Raw genomic sequence first — 19425 nt, 5'->3', positions numbered from 1 at the left:
CTGCAGCACACCAGGAGAAGGAGCTGTGCTTCATTTCTCCCCTTCCAACAGCATACTGGAATCCTGCCAAGGTCAGTTTCATGAAAACCAAACTAACTGATGTAATACATCCTTCGGCCTCCAGCTTCATACACTCCAGCTACATTGCTCATCTGCTGCATCAGAGCCTACAGCCTGATCAGCTGCTGCCTGCATGCTGCACCCCCTTGCAGCAGCACAGCTCCCAGGCCAGCACTGACCCAGCACTCAGCAGTGGCAGACAGCTCCTGGACACCTCAGGCTGAATTTCCCTCACCTCTCTATCAAACAGCACTTGTTTTCACTCAGACTTTAGGGGAACTCATCCACTTTGTCTCACTCCTAGGTGAACATGTTAGAAGAGCAAGGCATAAATCTCTCCTAACAGACATCTCAGGATCAGAGAGATTCATCACAATCCTCTGTGATTTTCCCAGAGCCAGATCCTGGTATGCAATGCCATTTATAGAGAAGGTTTACACCTTCAAGCACAAATGAGCTTTACAAAGAGACTCTGCTAGCTACAGTCTAGATTCATTCTTGGAGGCACCTAAGATGCCCTGAGGAAGGCACAGATCATGCTTCGTCTAGAGGACACCAAGAAGGCTCCAACTGAGATGGCACACTGGCCATAACAGCTCCATAGACAGCTACTCACAGATGCTCAGCAGTAGCTGTGGATGTCTGCAAGAGATTCTGCACTTCTGTTTATTTCTAGAAGTGATCAAAGGCCACTGTCAAACACATCCTTTTTGAGCCATGTTTACAGTACCCCATCTCTCCCTGTCTTCAGGTCTCCCTTCCACCCTTCTGACCCTACATTCTCTATTGTGCAACTCATCCTCTTACCTTCCTGCAGGTACATCACAGCCTGAGAGTAGTTCTGTAAAGCATGATGAGTCCTCCCCAGGCTGCTGTAGGACACAGTTTTGGCCACGAGGTCGTTCATTTGCGCCGCGATGCTGAGGTGCTGCTCCTGGTACACCACAGCCCTCTCGTAGGTGCCCAGGGACTCGTAGGTGAGGCCCAGGTTGCCGTAGGCACGGCCCTGCCCCGCGGGGTTCTTGGTCTCCTCGGCGATCTGCAGGTCCAGCTGGTGGTACTGCAGGGCTGTCTCGTACTCGCCCATCTGCTGGTACACCCCGCCCAGGCCACAGGCGGCGTCGCTCTCCAGGGCTCGGTCCTTCATCTCCCGGGCGATGTTCAGCTGCCTCTCCAGGCAGGAGATGGCTTGCTCATAGTTGCCCAGCTGGCTGTGCAGGCTCCCCAGCTCCCCGTAAGCCTGGGCTTTGTTAAATGCCTCCCCCAGCTCGTGTGCTACTACAAGCCTCTTCTCAAAGCACACCAGAGCCTGCTGTAAACTTCCCATGGCCCTATAAGGGAAGAAAACAGCAGTGTTTATTTTGCCAGTATTTCCTCGAGAGAAGGTGTTTTGCCATTTCCCCCAGAGGCCAGGGGCTCTCCCCCAGTAGACATCCCCAGCACTTCTGAATCAACCTCCTCCTCTCTGGGCAGTGTCATCAGCTTTGTATTTTGAGCTGTCAGCAGAGTCCTCAGCATCCACAGGACTCTAACTCACTCCTGTGTCACATCACTTTGTGTGTGTGTGTGGCCCTCAAACACACCCATCAGCACCACACTGCATTGATTGTACTTGTACTTCCCTGACACCAGAACACACGTGCAGCTCCTTACCTGTGCCCACTGCCCAAGCCTCGGTAGGCCTTTGCCTGATCTTGCATACGGTTCAAGCTTTGAGCCACAGACAGGTACTGTTCATAATACTTTATAGCTTCCTCAAAATCTCCCAGAGCCTCATAACAATCTCCCAGGTTCCCATAGGCTCGTCCCCGATCCAGTACGGATTCGTTCCCGCTGAGCTGCTGCAGCATGGCCAGCTGCTGCTCAAAGTAGCCAATGGCTTCCTCCATGACATTCATGTTCATCTTGGTAATGCCCATGTTACCGTAGACCTGGGCTTCGATGCTGGGGTCCTTCAACTTCTGGCCCAGCTCCAACTGCTCTTCGTAGCACTTGAAGGCCATGGTGTACTTCCCAAGTGACATATACACTGCAGCAAGGTGACCGTGTGCTCTGCATTCACCCGACATATCCCCCAGCTCCTGGTACACCTCCAGCTCCTGTGTGTGGTAACCCAAAGCCTTGTCACACTTCTGCACCATCCTGTATGCAGAGCCCAGGGCTGCATAGGCATTGGCTTCCAGTCTCCTGTCTTTAACCTGATGGGCTAAGCTCAACTGCTGCTCATAAAATTTTATTGCACCATGTACATCTTTTTTACAGACAAAAATATCCCCCAAGTTCCCCAGAGCTCGGAATTTGGCCTGGGAATTGTTCAGAGACTGTGCCAGGGACAGCAGGTACTTTTGACACTCCTCTGCTTTGTTGAAGTCCATCAAGGCTTTGAAGGCCAGGCCCAGGTTGCAATAGGCTTTGGCTTGGCTCAGCTTGTCATGAAGATCCTTTGCTAAGGCAAGATCCTGCTCGTAGTACTTAACAGCTTCCTCATAGTTCCCGAGGCAATAATGAGCATAGCCAAGGTTGTGACAAACCTTCCCCTCTCCTTCCATGTCCTGCAGCTCTGGGGACAGGCGCAGGTACTGCTCATAGTACGGAGCTGCCTGCACGAACTCTCCTCGTGTGCAGTGGAAGTTGCCCAAATTGCTGAGGGCTCGTGCCTCGCTCTGGATGTCCCGCAGCTCCCGGGCGATGTTGAGATGATTCTGGTAGTGCTGCAGAGCACGGTCGTGGGCCCCCAGCGCCTGATAAGCAACAGCCAGGTTGCCGTGTGTGGATGCCTGAGAAGCTCGGTCGTTGACTTCCATGGAGATCTGCAGCTCCTGCCGGTGGTACTTGACGGCCTGGTCGTACATGCCCAGGGCGTTGTAGGCGTTGCCCATGTTGCCGTAGGCCCGGCCCTGGGCCGCGTAATCGCTCAGCTCCTGCGCTATGGACAGGTGTGTCTTGTGCAGCCGCAGCGCCGTGTCGTAGTCACCTTTCATCTGGTGAATGATTCCTGGAAAACAACAGAAACCAGCTCAATAAACACAGAGCCCTGTACTAAACCTCTGCAGCACCCTGCACACCAGGACTGCCTGCAGCCTGGCCCCTTCCCTGCCGTTTGTTCAGCCCTTCTGCCTCCTTGCTTCTTACAGGGAAGGCCCTGGGAAGGTTTAGGTTTCATGTTATACAAAAGCACCCATTCACCACGACAACCAGACACAGTCTGGCCCTATAAAATCACTGTTTATTTCCAGAAGTGATACCTGGTAGCTCCAGAGCTCAGACTCCACATGTTCAGTGAGACAGCACTTGCAGATGCTTTTCAATTTCAGTTGAATCATCTTGCATTTGTTATGAGACACGGGAACAGGAGCTCTGATTCTGCTGATGATACCACCTACATTTCAATTAAACTCTGTGCTAATAATGCCTGTGGCTACTTTGCAAACACCTGTGAACAAGCCTGGAGGTTTGGGAGCCACTGAAGGAGGCCCTGCAAATGTTTTTTGACATTAATTCCAGAAGCTTCAAGAGAAAATATCTGGCATCTTTGGGCAACATGATGAGCACATGAAAAGAGGTACAGAAGTTCTCTTGGAGCTGGAAAGAGGCAGCACCGAGAGACTTTAAATTGCGTTCTCTTAATAATGTGAACTGTCTTCTCTTCATCATAGTGGGAACCCTTAAAAGCTGCAGAGGCTGCAAAGCCTGGTCTCCACATGGAGCCTGAGTGTTTGGAAATACCAGATGCTTTGCAAAGGTTGAGAACCTGAGACTTCTGGTTAAACTCCACGTCTTGTGAAAGGCTGATAGCTTGTGCTTCATCCTCAGTCCATCACCTCCTGCTCACCTCATCCCAGAGTGCAGAGTATCTCCCTGCAGAACAGTGCAGCAGCTGGGCTCTGTTACACTCCATGTCTGCCCTGCTTAACACCGGATCACGCACTTAAGGGTGCTTTCCATCTGCATTAGGGAAATGCAACAGAAAATGTCTGTTGCTTCAGCAGAGAGGCCAACTCTAACATTCTGGCCTAGAAACACACATTTAGATACATTTTTTTGCCTGTCAGCAGGGTTATTTTGATGAGGTTTTGTTTTGCATGTGGATTAGATGAAAGAGACAATTAAAACTTGACTTTTTGATTGGTACTGGATGCGTTTTAAACAACAATAATAGAGTGTCTCAACAAGAACTGCATGTTCCCTTTCTCCAGTGTAACTTAACTCTGACAGAGAAGACAAAAAATACAGCCAAATAACAGCTGAAACGTGAGACCCCGTGCTCAGAGAACTATTCTAACACAAAGTGTGGAGTGGCTGAGTCAGCATACCAACTCAAAGTTATATTTAGGCTAAAATCCAACACTGAGAAGCATTCTCTGCTGCAGCAGTCCATCTCTCACATCTCTGCACCTCCCCAGGACTGCAGCCACAGGGTCCCCAAGACAAGGTCCCACACTGGAGAAGAGATGGGGAATGTGGTTTGTGCTTTGCTGCTCATGCAAGGCCTCCTCTCCCAGCCCTCCTGCTTGCTGGGTGCTGTCACATTAACAGAAACCTTGCTCATGCTCACTGCTCTCTCATGCTAAGCAGCCCACTAGCATTTTTGCATCACAAACCTATTTTGCCCCACGGATCCGCCTCAATTTGTGTAAAGGAGGAGATTTGCAACACTAATTAAAAAGCTGTGATTGTTTTGTTTTCTGAAGCTCCCCTTATCTTCTTCATTCAGCTCCTGAAGACTCAGCTACTAAGAGAAATTAAGTAATTCATCAAGCTCTTTTCAATTACCTGCTGTTGATAACATCAGAGTACAATTAGCATCTACAAATGAACCAAGTGCCAACTGCCAAGCAGAAACAGGAGCTGATTTACAGCGTGGGGCAGCCTGCAAGGGCTGGGATTCAGGGGCTGCCAACAAACACTTATTTTGATATCCCAGCACCAGCCCTGCTTTGCTGTTCCCAGCCAACTGAGAACACATCCCAAATAACAGCTGGAACACTGGCAGCACAACTGCCACAGCCATGGCAGAGATGGAAATGCATCCTTGGTAACTCCCACATCTGGTGCTGTGAGGCAGCAGGAGAAACAGGCTTCACTTGAATGGAACTGTCTCTCCCAGCCTGCCAGCAGCATGCCAGTGCTGCTCCTTAGGGGAATGCAAGACTCCTACACCCTAGTATTTCAATGAGTATATTTGGAAAACAAACTTAGGTAGGATTTGATCCACGTGTATCTCGACTTACAAGGCAGCAATATATCAAGAGATCCTGCTGACAAGCTCCCAAAGAAATGGCCAGGTAACATGCCACATCACTTCTTGCATTAGTGCAAAACCTACATTTATTCCTAACTCCTGAAGAGCTCCCCAAATGCATTTTATCTTTTCATTTCCCTTTTGCTGTGAGTTTGTGCTTTCTAGTGTTCTTCTAAGGAATTTAATAATTGAACACAGAATACAGTACAGCAGCACACAATCTGCCAAGGGCCTGTTTAATTTACTAAGGCAGCGTGGTGAAACTGGGGTGACTAAGAAGACAGCACAGAGCAGATCTTGGCCATCCTAAGCACTGATAGTCTCAGCAGCCCATGACAAATTCTGCTCTCTGTCAGGACCTTACCTAGATTGGAGGAGGCTCTGCCTTCAGCAGCTCGGTCCTGCAGGCTCTCAGCAATGTGCAACTGTTCTTCATGGTACTGCTTAGCCCTCTCCAGGTCTTGCATACATCGAGCTGCATGGCCCAGGCCAGCATAAGCTCTCATCTCAATGGCCTTCTCAGCCAGCTCCTGGGCCAACTCCAGCACGTAGTTGTGGTAGGACATGGCTTTGTCGAAGTTCCTGCGGTAGTGGTAAGCACTGCCCAGGTTGCTGTAGGCTCGAGCTTCCTCCCGCTTGTTGCCCAGCTCCTTGGCAATCTTCAGGTGCTGCTCGTGACACTGCACTGCGTTTTCAAAGTCCCCCATGGCAATGTACACTGCTCCCATGTTGCCCAGCTCCCGTGCCTCGGAGAGCTCATCCTTGGACTGCTTGGCGAGGAGCACGCACTGCTTGTGGCTGGCCAGGGCGTTGGGGTAGTCCCCGATGGCTGTGTACACGTGGCCCAGGCTGCTCAGTGCTGAGGATGCTGCCTGCAGGGGTAAGGGAGACCATGTAAGTACAAGCACTCATGGCAACAAGTCAGATGGCCCCAGTCCTAGAAATCGAAACCATGAGAGGCCATTCTGGTGAAAGAATGTGACTACCAACTAGAAAACCTGCTCTCTGCAGCTCTAATCTGCTCAGGCAGCTTCTGTGGAGGCAGCAGGAAGGGATGGGGCTGACTCAGGAGGACATGGCTTGGACTACCTCTTTCTTTGATGTGTGCAGTGTGTGTTTGTACCTGGCAGAGGGGAAGGACAGCACTGCAAAGGTGCAGAGACTACTAAGGAGACAGAGAGAGTGATTGCTGTAGTTAACAACATCCTTCCATACCTCTGCTTCACCAAGCACACCATGCTCCAAAGAGCACAGCTCTTATTGTGCAGCATCAGGGCCCTGAGCCTCACACAACCCTGGGAATGCAGCAAAGACATCAGCATTTCAGTAGCTGGATCCTCCGTCCCTTAGGCGCATCTTACCTAAATACAGTGCTGAGAAAACCCAAGTTCCTACCACCAAGAAACAGCTGTATTTAATAAGAAAAATTATCTGAAAATCAGATTCTTTTGCCCCCTGCATCTCCCAGGATGCAGACCTGCCTTCCACCTGGCAGAGCCAGAGCTCCCAAGCAGTCAGCAGGGCAAGGAGCCAAGGGCAGGGATGTGTTCCTCACACACACTGCTGCCTCAGCAAGGCTGCTCACTCCATCGTGCCGACCCCGACTCCTCTGCAGCTCCTGCATGTGCATTTCCTTTGCTGCCCAGCTGTGACCCATTTCCAAACCTCCCAAAAGGAGCTGTCAGGGTGAGGGCAGCAGCTGGCCAAGGGCTGCCACTCATGGCTCCTGGGCAGTCCTGGCAGTGGTCCCAGCTCCTCCTCAGTGCAGCCAGACCAGCTGCTGTTGGTGTGGCCACAGGCTGAGCTGGGACTGGGTCCTGCTCCATGCTGGTCACACTGGCTGCAGTACTGGGGTGGTCTGGCCCTGGACAGGCTCTTCAGCAGCACAGTGACATAAATTCTTGACTGACAATGCGAGGGAGAGCTCTTAGAGGGTTTGAGGGGGCCTGTTTGGAGGCTGCTACAAAACCAACACAAAAATTATTGCTCTGAATTGGACTCCATTTTTACACAAATCTTCATGAAGCTCAAATACTTATATTTAAACTTATATACAGTGTACTGAGTCATTTGCAACCTAAGTAGGGAAAAAAAGGGAAAAAACCAGATACAGGCAGGCCCCACTTGGCCCAGACCAAAGTGGGGCCCATTACAGGCCTCAAGATGCATCAGAGCTCCCTTCATCCTGATAGGAAGCATCATGCCCACTGCTGTGGAACAGGGCAGCAGCACCCCCTGGGCCAAGAAAAGCCCAGTACCATGCTGTGAGAACTGATCCAGCCTGAAAGTTCAGAAATTCTGCAACACTGGCCACCACCAGCAACAGAACTTCTGTTATTGCTGGGAAGAGAATAGAAATGTCTTTCTGGAAAACAAGGAGTCAGTGAAATCTGGTGTCTCCTGGGGCTGCTAAAATAAAAAAAAGTGGACATCCATGCGTGCAGATTGCTGAAGAGATGAGCTCTGGCCAAGAGCCATCAGGCAGAGACTCAGATGATGTTAATGGGCTATGGCTGGGGAAAAGAGGCATAAATGGAAAGCAGCAGATCTCAGATTGTGTGTGCACAAGAGAAACTTGACAGAAGCAGGGACTGCGCATCCCACACATGGGAAGAAATCTTTAGGATGTCTCCTAGAATGGGAAGCAGATGATAGGAATTGAAATTTGTGAGGCTGGAAATGTTTATTCTTAGGGCTCCTAATCCCTTAGCCCAAGAGCATGCCCAGGCTCACATTAAAGACCTAGAATGAAGGGTACAAGCTTGGCAACCATTCTCAGAGCATGCAAAAACACTTGGCTGACATGCTTGAGTGCCCAGGGCTGGATTATCTAAACCAGGATGTGGCAGGAGGACTAGTGAAGCAGAAAAGAAAAGTAAGTTGAAGGAGACAAAAAGAGAAATAGAAAATAAAGGGTGAAGAACTGATGAAAAATAGCACAGCTTGATTACAAAGCTGGGGCTGTTTTGTTTTTTGTGGCTCACCCAGACACACAGACAAGGCAGGAAAGCCACCTCTACCCTCTGGTATGTCCTTCATTACAATGGTCCTCATATTTTATTCTGCACCAGCTTCTGCTGTTACCTGAGCTGAGAACAGCCCTTCTCAATCCTCTGGGAGTCAGCATGAGGACAGCCTGTGGCACTCCTGGCTTTCCCAGGCTGGGGCTGATTGTGCAGCAGCAATCCTCAGCAAGATAACCATCAGTGCTCTATGTGCTCTGGGGGCAGCAAGGGCAGCTTGTCCCTAGAGCAGTGTTTAGGAACAGTTTGGTGATAGCATCTGCTGGGTGACTCCAGTGACTCACTTCAAGGAATTAGGAATATGTATAATATGAATTTATCCAGAAGATAAATTTATGAGTGTGTATTTAATAAAATCCTCCACATTACAGGATCCACTGGGAACCCCAAGTGGCTCAGCCCCAAGAGGGATGGGGTGTTCCCTCCTCACTGGCAGGGAGAGCACACAGCTGCCACATGGCAAACAGACTCCATCTCTGCTAGCACACACCTCTGCTTGGTAGCAGGGTGAGACTGCAGCTCCATACCACAGGGGGCTTGCAACAGCAAACAAAGAAAATCAATGTTTTATGTATCTGACAAAGACAAATTTTACAGTGGGGGTTGCTTACACCTCCAATTAAGCAATTTATCAATTTAATAGAAAGCAGATTCTTCTGCCATTGAGCTGAGGCACAGAAGGGAGCTCTGAAAAAGATTCCTAAGTGCTCTCTTTCTCTCAGAAGCAACAGCCAGCTCAGGTTTTTCAGCTGAGTAAGGCAGAGTCTGATGTTAAGCAGATGTGCATCACAGAATGGCACCTGGCAATTCAGAGATGCATTCCTTAGGTATTTCACCCTTGCTGGAGAATGGTCATTTGCCAGTCATGTTACATTTAAACAAGCCTTCACCTGACTGCACAGCCTGCTTAAATAAGAACACTCTATAATCATCCTGAAATGGACAAGGTAATGGAAAATGTTCTGCCTGGTATCTCACTGTAAGGTACCCTTAATCCCTGAACACAGACATTAATTAAGACTGATCAGAGATGGAGCATCCCTGCTTCATGCTGCTTCTTTCAAATTCCCTTCTCCCTGTGGGCACAGAGTAATAGCAGCTTGATCTTACAGATGTAGTAGAACTGTATGCAGCAAATTACCATGCATATTCATCCCAGCTGTCCTGGGGGCAGGCAGCAGCACCCCTAAAAGCCAGTGAACCTCCTCATCTGCCCCCCATCACCCCTCACCTGCATGCCCTTGCTCCTGAATGCAAGCAAAGCTGTGCTGGTTCACTGAGAGTGCTCTGAGGGTACTGAGGGGAGCAGATTGTTCCAGAACAGACACACACACAGAGCTCTGAAAGCACAGGCTGAGTGCTGTGGGTAAACACACTCAGTACAATCTCACTGTGCCCTCCACTGCTGGAATTGCTCCAGGTAGGAAGGGCTCAGGATAACTGACACCAGGAACACATCCCAGCTCTTTCTCAACAGGAGCTGTTTGTTTTACAGGTAAGGACCAAGGAACTGCTGTGTACACAGACAGGACAGCACTGTGATGGGGGTAGTTCCAGGACCTGCTAAAATGATAATTTGCTGTAAATTGCACTTTAGCTCCACTTCTATTAAGCCCCTTCATCATTTCCTCAGAATCCACAGGTATGCCTCAGCCTGCCTTGGACAATGGCTGATTTATGCACAAAGATAAGTCTCACATACAAACAGAGCAGGTGCCCCATCAAAATTAAAACTTGTCCTTCTCTCCTCCCTTCAAGGTGAGGCTGATGTGCCAGTGCCACATCTAGATTCTTCCTTTGTGTGCCATGCTTTTGAAAATCAGAAAGGAAGCAGCAGGCAATATCCTCCCTTCTTATACATGATCATACACACAAAGAAGGAATGGATTTGCTTTTAGACAATTATTTACTGAGGGCAAAATATACTGCAATCAATATCCCTGACAATCAATATCCTTATTTATTTGTAGAAAATCTCAGTCTTTAACAAAGAGCAAACCCCAAAAAAGCCAAAGCCATGGAACAGCAGCACTAATATCTGAAAGCCTGAAAGGAGCTTTGTACCTACCAAATGAAAGAGAACAACAAGAAATTAATGGCACAATAGAAAGACTCAAAATACACAGCATAAAGAGATGGTCCTGGCTCCCATTTGATTAATGGGTAAAATTCACAGAGCTGCTGCTCACGACAGAGCCTGCCATGGACTGTGATGACAGTCTGCTCCCAGTCCTCTCTGTTTTTACTTGCTCAGGAAATTGCTAATGTTTCAGAGAACTCCTCATTCTCCCTGTTCCATGGCAAAAGTATCACACAAAGTACGTGAATCCAGGCAAACCTGAGCAGCACTGGGGGTTTGACTGCCAGAATTCACAGTTTTTCCTCTTCAAGGGGAATGCTGACTTTCAGCTGCTCATTTGGAGATCAAAATAAGGCTGCTCCATTCCACTGACTCCACCTCCTCCCTTATCATTTAGAAGCAAGGTGCCTAGTTCTGCCTAGAACACTTGTAAAAGTAAACCTGAGCTACACCCTTAACAGAGTAATTCTGAAAATAGTTTTGACCAAGTTAGCAGGGTTTTGCTGGAAAGCTGGAAGCAACAACTATTTCATTCCATTTTTTAGGGGTAAATCTGCCTGTCACTCATACTGACCAGGCTGTTCCCTGTGGGAACTGGTGCAACACCCCTCACCATGTGGTGCTGGGGACCTGGGGGAGTGGGCTGCCTCTCTGGGTGGGCTCTGCAAAGCTCCACTCATTCTGCAAAGAAATCACACAAAAAACACCAGCCCAAGAACACTGCAAAGGAGATCTCATCATCAAGCTACCCATCACCTGGGGTTGATCTATCTTTACCCCAAGTAGCCCAAATTTGGTCGCTTTCTGGACATAATCTGGAAGGCTCCTGTGAGCAATCACTTTAGGGAGGATGGCTGACTTGACATTTTTAGTGGTGATGTAAGTATTCCTCAGTTAAAACCACAAGCTTCTCCACAGTGGTGACCCTGAGGAGTGACTCATACCCTGGTCAAAGTCAGGAAGAATAAGCCAGCAAGTCACAAAGTTGGATCTCACAAGTTCAGAGCAGGCAAAGAACACATCAACTCCTACAGCAGTGTGCTGACCCGTGCCAACCCTTGCTACTCTTGTTGGACATCCCCTCGTTGCAAACTCAATCCAGAGGAGAAAAGCCCTGGCTGAAGTGCCTCCTGAAAACCCAGAGTGCTGCAGCTGCAGCTCTTGCATGAGTTTTCTGCTTCATTTCTTTTCCTGCAGCCAGGTCCAGGCCTCAGCAGCAGGCTGAGCTTTGCAGACACTGTGAAAGTAAAACCAGAAGACTGCATTTCCTTCAGCTAAAATCCATGTGCTGTGGAGGTCAAATGGGGACATTTAAAGGAGATCCTCAGGAAGTATTACATTTCCCTCTTGAGTCACAAGTCCAAACAAAACAAAGCATATGGCCTTTTAGTGCATTCCCAAATTTCCTGCACCAGTCAGATTTCTCTTCCTTCTGCTTAATCCTATCACTTTTGAACCAGACAAACCTGTATGAATCCTGTCAAGCTGACTCTAAAAAATCTGCTAAAGACAGAAAAAGGCAAAGAATTTATACTCTCAGATAAAAATCCAAATGATGAAGGTCAGGCTCTAAGGCTGATTCACATCACTGAACTCATCCTTTGAGGCTCGCAGGTGATTCAGTCTGAGCTGTAATGCAGCACTAGTGAACCCAGAATTAGAAATTAACTCCAAAGGTAGGTGTTCTCCCAGCAGCTGGCACTCAGCCTTCCTCCAGGGTACAAGGCAGTCTGCCCTGGATCCCTAATAAAGCAAGACTGCTGTCTGCACTGAGAGGCTGGAATCATTTCCTCATCACAGCCTGTCTCTGACATCTTAGTCTATGTTTCCAGGCATGACAAACTGCTTTAGCCTGAAGACTCTTTCCAGTTCTCATTTGTAAGGTATTTATATCCTGTCCTCATTTTCCAGATTGTTTGCAAATATAACAAAACAACTGCGGTCGTAAGATTTTCAGATTTTTCCTTTCTGAAGAATGTGGCAGCCCCAGGGCCAGACCACCTCTTTGTATGGCTGAGAGCCACACACATCCCACGGGCAGGGACACTGCCACGGGCTCCCTCCTGCTGCAGCTCATGAATGGATGGGATTCTCCACACTCCATCCAAGACTGCTGGTAAGGAGCACATCCTCTATGAGATTTAACTCAGAAGAACAGAAAAAAACCATTCTGCTGGTCCAAACCAGAATTCATACAAGTTCAGGGAGAAGGCTGAATCCATACAGCCCTGCTATTCACTGAAGATGTGGCTTTACAGACAAAGCAGGGCTGGAGGGACACCTGGAAAGCATTTCCCCTTCCCCTCAGGAAAGGGCAGAAAACCTTGGCTTTACAGAATTTACAGATTTCATTAGAAAGGAATGATCTATCTTTCCTTCTGCATCTCCTTCTGGAAACAAGAGGGTGAAATTTGATCTTTGATTTGCACAGCCTGAAGCGAGGAGCTGCACTTTACCAAATGCGGGAGCTTTATACTGAGTTTCATTGCTTTGAAGGGGACTGGGAAAAATGACCAAAACTGCAAACCTAAATAACTACTTTGTGAGATGCTCCCAAAGTATGTTCAGACAGTTGCAGAATGTTCAAATTCCCAACAGAAACCAACCAAGGATTATGTCTGCCCCAGTAACCATACTCAATAATACTCCTCCTCCAGGGATGCCAGTGCTTGGTGACCCCTCCCAGCCATGGCTCCAGGTACATCCAGCAATCCCAGGTTTATCCATGGCAATGCCCTTTGTAGCAGGAAGCAGAGCACCCAGCTGGATTCTGGAGTCTCCTGGGCTGCAAGCCCATGGTTTCTCTTTCCAGTGGGAATTTCTGCATTCTGGTATTTCCCCTGCCACACAAGAACCCTCATAGATATGCCAGAGCAAGGTGACACAGAAAACCCACCAAAGCCTGCTTAATAAAGATCTTTCTTCTGTGCTACTTAACTACTCAGTTCTAATTATCATCTTCATCATCCCCATTTCCTGCAAATAGTCAGCCTTTCTGAACAAAATCTGCTGAAGCTGCAAACATGGACTCTGCCTTACATTTGCAATTGTTTTAAAAAGCATCTTGAGACAGCAAAACCTGGCTCATCAAGTTACTGAGCACACCCACCTGCTGCAGAGAATTCCCAGAGCCCCAGATGCTCCTGGAGATGTCCAGGGCAGCAGCCAGAGGCTGATACAAAGGGTCAGTAACAAGAGGGCACTGATACCCAGCAGTTCTGCACCTTTTCCTGCCACAAAGAGCTGCTTCCAGAGGGAGGTGGGGGGAAATCTCTTCAAAACCAGGCCAGGAATGGTTGCTACAAGCTGTTGGTCATCATGAGTCAACCCAGGGGCAAGACAATACTGAGACAGTCCGTCAGTCTGTCCTCTGTAGGAGTGTGCCCATTGTTGACAGAGTGACAAAACTGTCCTTTGTCCCTTCAAAAAGGAAAGAAGCCCAGAAGTTTCTCTCCTTGATTAGGTGAAAAAGCCACCCCACTGATAGGCCTAGGGGACTTCACCTCAAACTTAAGGATAGCTAATTGGATAGAAGCCAAAAAGCCCCACCTGAGCAATTCACTAGAAAAAGAAGTGAACAAAGAAACTAATTGCTTTTGTAAGGTGTTTTACCAAGAGCAAGGACCTTTTGCACCTGGCTCGATTTTTCTCTGTTTATTATTTTGCCTTTTATTAAACCTTTTTGTTTCCAACACTGCAACAGAAGCCATCCTGCTGATTTTTATGCCTCCAAGGGCAGCTGAGCTATCTTGGGTGTGTTACAGACCTCCAAGAGCTTATTAGACCTGGCTCGAGGAGGCTCCTATAACAGTCCTCAGCTCTCTGCCCTTCCCTCGGGCACACTGCTGAGAAAAGGGACACCAGAAAGTGCTCAGCTACACCTTCATCCCAGCCCTAGGAGAATTCAGGGCTGCAGACAATCCTCTTTCTCACCCAACACTTGTGTTCACTCCTGCATGGTGCAGAGATGCTGCAGCCCAGGGAAAGGCTCAGCTCAGCTCAAAGCATGCCTGCCAGCCAACACAGAGGGGCTGCCAGCACCCAGTGGCTTTCTGGCAGCAGCATCCTCCCCAAGAGCTCCCTGCTGGCAGCACAAGCACTCATTTCATGATGGTTGGTTTGTAATCCTGCCATGCTGCCCTGCTATTTCTGAACAGCAGGGCTGTAATCGAAGGCGTCTGAGGGCCCAGGAGAGCAGGGAGCTATGAGACTGAGAGTTCCTGTGGTGTCCATGGGCTCTGCATGGCAGGATTCAAGCACAGCCTTTGTCAGGGTTTGGACACTGCACCCAAGAAGGAGCTCCACAGTTTTCCCTTTCCTGTCTATTTCTGCTTGTCAGCCACTCACAGCTCCAAAATTCAAGTGTTACTTCTCTAAATGAAATGCTCTGGAAGGAACATTCAGAATGGTCATCAAAAAGGGCCACCCCAACCTGTCCCAAGAAATCACACACCACTGGCTCTACACTGGCACTCTGGCCCTACAGAATTCCTAATTCAAGACAGTTCTGGACACCTGAAGAGCAGCTAGCAATGAAAAGGGACACAGGGGACTATTCTTTCACATTTACATTTTGATTCTATTCTTTCCTCTGATCCTGGCATAGCTCATCAGCTGCATAATGCTTGTCTAAATCACAGCTTGTCATCTGGCATCAACACACCCTACCTACATGAGTTACCTGATGGTTTCCAGAAGATTAGGCTACCTGGTGTTAAAACCAAAGCAATTAATTCAGAAATGGAGTACAGACATAACACTCAGCACCTGCCTCATGGGCTGGTGTAACTGCAGCCCTTAGCCCACTCTGAGGAGAAACAGGCTGCAAGCTTCTGCTGCTCATCAGAGCCAGCTTTTGTGACAAGACAACAAGCTAAATAATGTGATGCAGTCTTCCCTGCTAACATCATCTGCCACTCCTCCTCTGGCACATTCTAGCACCTTGGCTGCTGCTTTGGGGAACCTCTCTTTGTACAACTCCCAGCACTTTCATGAGCACTAAGCAGAGACTGGAAAAAAGAGCAGCAGCCCAAGCTAGCAGAATGGGATTTCCTTGGCACATGAACTGCTGGACAGTAGTGCTGACATTTCAGACACAGAGAGCAAGGAAAACATCACAAGAACATGAGGCTGCTGCTGCTCAAGGACAGGGCTTTGATTCTTAATCCATCTTTATCAATCAGCAAGGAATAAAGACTACATTTCACTCCACTGGAGCCAGGTCTGCTCAGACTGGACCTTCTTGTTCCTGCCCAGTGGCAATGACCCCTGCACAGGCAGCAGTTCCTTCCTGCAGGACAGGAATGAGTGAACTCCAACAGCCTGCAGCTGGCTCTGAATGAGGGAGGAAAAGACAAGACCAGGGGCCTCACCAGCCCAGGAAAGTTTGATTTTCCACCTCTGCACAAATTGCATGGGCCTTAGTTGGAGCTGGTGCCCAAAGATCAGCTCCTGAGGTGCACACAGGCTGAGCCAGGGTCCTGCAGCCCCCTGCCCATGTGTTCCCTGTGAGTTCAGATGGGCTGTGAGCACCCTCCTCACTCAGGATGGGATGGTTACACTTTGTACTGCTGCCATGGGGCACACAATGAGTGATGCCCACCCTGCCACCAGTGACAAGTCAGAAGCAGGGACAGGTGTAGCCACAGAACTAGCTCATTTGAATTTCTTGACCAGCTACTGAAGCTGGTCAAAAAAATCCATCCCATTCCTTACCTGAGGTGTCTGTTTCATGGTGCCCTTCACAGCACCTCACTAAGAACAAGTCTTCTCCCTCACCTGCATAGACCAAACCCACACTTGTGTTCAATCCCCCAAATTCCCTCTTAGAGACACTACAGGCACTGCCAAATCCCAGTGACACCTGCCCCATGCTCTCTCTGGACACAAGGACAGCAAAACAGCTCTAACTTCTCCCCACACTGACTGAAAGAGCAAATGGCCTGCCTGGATACAGAGCCTGTGTTTGTAACAGGAGCTGCACAGACTCCCTGGGCCAAGGAGGAAAAACATGTAAAATCCTGAGTCTCTGGGAGCAGCTGAGATCTTCCCTGCTCAGCTGACAGCTCCCCTTCTCCAGACCTGCATGGGGAGGGCACACCTGAATGCTCCAAACAGACCCTCTGCAACCTCCTCCTCCATTTATGAGCAGCACAACACAGCAAACATTTGCTCCAGCAGCCTCAGAACCTGACAGCCCCTCCAAAGACAGCAGTATCCCATACAAAGGAGCACTTTTTACCTTTTCTGCCAATTCTCTGTACAGTCAGGGGTAAAACAATTACCTCATTACAGTCACACACCAAATTCCCTTCTGCTGGAATTCACATCAGCCCTACTGCAACTTTATAACATTTGCATTATAAAAATGTCTGCAAAGGAGGCCAAGAAAAACAGCTTTTTGTTCAGAGGAAGCTCTGTGGTCAAGATGATGTCATCAGAAAGCGCCAAATTAATTTCCTGTGGTTACATCCTACAGGAAATCCAAGAAGCTCAGCTTTCTTGCTAAACCAAGTAGTCATTTGTTGTCAATAACTGTTAATTATGTGCCCAGATGTGTCATGAACTAAGCACTATTAGGATTAGCCCTCATTCCCTGGACTCCCCTCAGTGAGATCTGTTTAAATCAGTGGGCTGAACACCAGGAAAATGCTCCAGCCCCACATCCCAAGCCAGCCTGGGGTTCTGGGGCTGCTGTGCTCTTGCCAGCACATCAACTGCCCTGCTGCTGCCTCCATGCCCCACACCAGGGGATGAAACCCATGGGGCTCTTCCATGGGGCAAGAAACCCCACAGAAGAGCAGCAGCCACACAGGTTACTCTGTCAGCAGCAACAGGGACCCCGATCAAGAAAACTCCACAAACAGTGACAAGTAACAGCTTTTCTGCTTTTCATGAACAGAAACAAGCAAATCAGGAGGGATTCAGGAGGTTTTCCAGCTGGTAAAATAATCAAGAAAATGTCTAGGAAGTCCCACCCCCAGCCAAAGTCCTTCCACAACCTACTGAAAGATGCATTTTTCCAAGGCTTATCTGATATTTAACTTACCAAGTTAGTAAAGCAGTAAAGCATTCAGCAAATTCTAGCAGATTTTTTCCACAACTTGCCAATGGGAAATTGATCTTCCTCAGCTTTTAGATCTCCCCCAAAACCACTTGTGCTTACATGAATTCTCACCTGCCCTGCTGCCATGCAATCATCAGTCTCCATTTTCCCACTCACACTAGAGGGGAATCCCTGGAGCAGGGGATAGATTTTGTATCTGTGCACTAAAATATTCTGTCCTTACAGTGAACTTTCAGTAGAAATGCCTTGGGACAGCCTCCTCAGCCCATGCAGCCACTTCCCTGCACTGGCAGGGAGCCCAGCATAACTGAATGGTCAAGGCAAAGCACATCCTGCACAATTTGTTTTCAGGTTTGCATGGGTTCTTTTTGCTCTCACTGGTGTTTAGACTAAGTGTATTTTATGCAAACACTGGGGACAGGAATCTTGCCCATTTCTTGTCAGGAAAAGGCACAGCTTAGGATGCAGCTTAGCAGAATCCAGGTCAGCAGCACCTGTAACACTGGGAAATGTCCTGAGGACAGAGAGGGCTCAGCTGCAGCAACGTGGTACTGACACTGACCCAGCAGCAGCTCCCACCCCTGGAGCCCAGAGCCTCTGAGCTGTAGGAACATGGATGGTAAGGGAGAGGGAGGCAAAAGGACCTGCTCAGAGCCCAGAGATGGGGGAGGCTAATGGGCAACCCAAGCATCCTGCCCCTTGCATTCACACATCATCTACTGGTACAAAGACTTTCCTTAACAAAACACAAGTGGACACCCAGGAGGAGAAGCCACAGCTCCCAAATTCTTGGGGTAAAACAGGGCAATCAGAAAAGTCAGTTTGACCTCTCTGGAAAACCATGCAGTACAGACTACCAGTCTTGACTGTTTAAAAAGCTTCCTACCTCTCTGTCCTTGAGCTTCATGGCCAGCACCAGCTGATGTCTGTGGTTAGTAAGGGCTTCCCGGTAATTTCCTTTGGAGAAGAATGCAGAGCCCAGATTTCCATGAGCTCGGCATTCTCCTGTCTGGTCACCTGTGTCACATGCAAACAAAACAATGATTAGCTAAGACAGGCACTGCTGGAAGCATCCAGTGGGAAGACTGAAACATGGGGTACAAGCTCTGGTGTGAGAACCAGCATTAGAACAAACTCATCTTTATGTTTAACACACAGCCAAACTTTCCTCTTTGCTGGCCTTCAGAAACTTCTAGCCATCAAGCTTATTTTTAGAACTGTTTTACTTTCTTCTGTGGCCTAACACTTGGCAATTTTCCATTCCTCCCTGTTTATTCCTTGCTTGACATTGTGAAGGTCAGACAATGGCCAAGGCCTAGAATAAGCACAAAGCATGCCAGCTTTCTCCAGAAAGCAATTCTGCAGCACAGCTCAGCTCAGATGTACGAAGTACACCTACAATCATCTTCAAGAGAGCAGTTCCTATGCTCTCAGTGAACAGTCCTGGCTCGAGCCCTTGGGCATTGTCTTTCCAGCTCTGCACAGCCTGGGCTTTGTCTCACACCTGTCTGCTCTCCTACAGCACCCCACGAAGTCAAATGTTCTCACTGTTGTGCAGAATGTACTAAACTCAAGAGGGATTTTTGAATTTGTTTATTTTTAAACACTCTTTGTTCATTATTGTGTCACTACTGATTTGTTCCTTCCCTGGCTACTGCTCCAGAATCTCAACAGTGAGTACTTTTGTCCATCTTGGAAAAGCAGATGGCTTAATTTAAGACTCATGTAAGCTTTTGAGGCCGAGTCAACACAGGCAATAAGAGCAATTCTCACATACATGACATCAGGTAATTAGAAGACCCAGTAAAACCTTAGCACACCCACTGATCATCTGCCCCTTCACACAGGCAGGCAAACAGGGATGCACAAACCTGCAGTCTGCACATTTCAGAAGCTTCAGATCAGATTTAGCAGCTTGTGAAAACCCACAGAGCATTCAAGAGATGCTGATCAT

The 19425-nt window shown here is 48.5% G+C and overlaps 1 protein-coding gene across 1 annotated transcript in view; it reads right to left on the bottom strand.

Moving 5' to 3' along the window:
* Positions 1 to 19425, bottom strand: part of TTC28 (tetratricopeptide repeat domain 28) — a 78865-nt gene that overhangs the window by 26120 nt on the left and 33320 nt on the right. Inside the window, exons 4-7 of the mRNA XM_066561968.1 lie at positions 18358 to 18488; positions 5667 to 6174; positions 1714 to 3055; positions 868 to 1391 (exon numbers count right to left, since the gene is read on the bottom strand). Of these exons, the coding sequence (XP_066418065.1) occupies positions 868 to 1391; positions 1714 to 3055; positions 5667 to 6174; positions 18358 to 18488 (2505 nt within the window). The remainder of the gene's footprint in view (positions 1 to 867; positions 1392 to 1713; positions 3056 to 5666; positions 6175 to 18357; positions 18489 to 19425) is intronic.

This window comes from Molothrus aeneus, chromosome 18, assembly GCF_037042795.1.
Source record: "Molothrus aeneus isolate 106 chromosome 18, BPBGC_Maene_1.0, whole genome shotgun sequence".
Lineage (NCBI taxonomy): Eukaryota > Metazoa > Chordata > Aves > Passeriformes > Icteridae > Molothrus > Molothrus aeneus.
The sequence above is the reverse complement of the archived record's forward strand: the minus strand, read 5'-3'. Positions and strand labels throughout refer to the sequence as shown.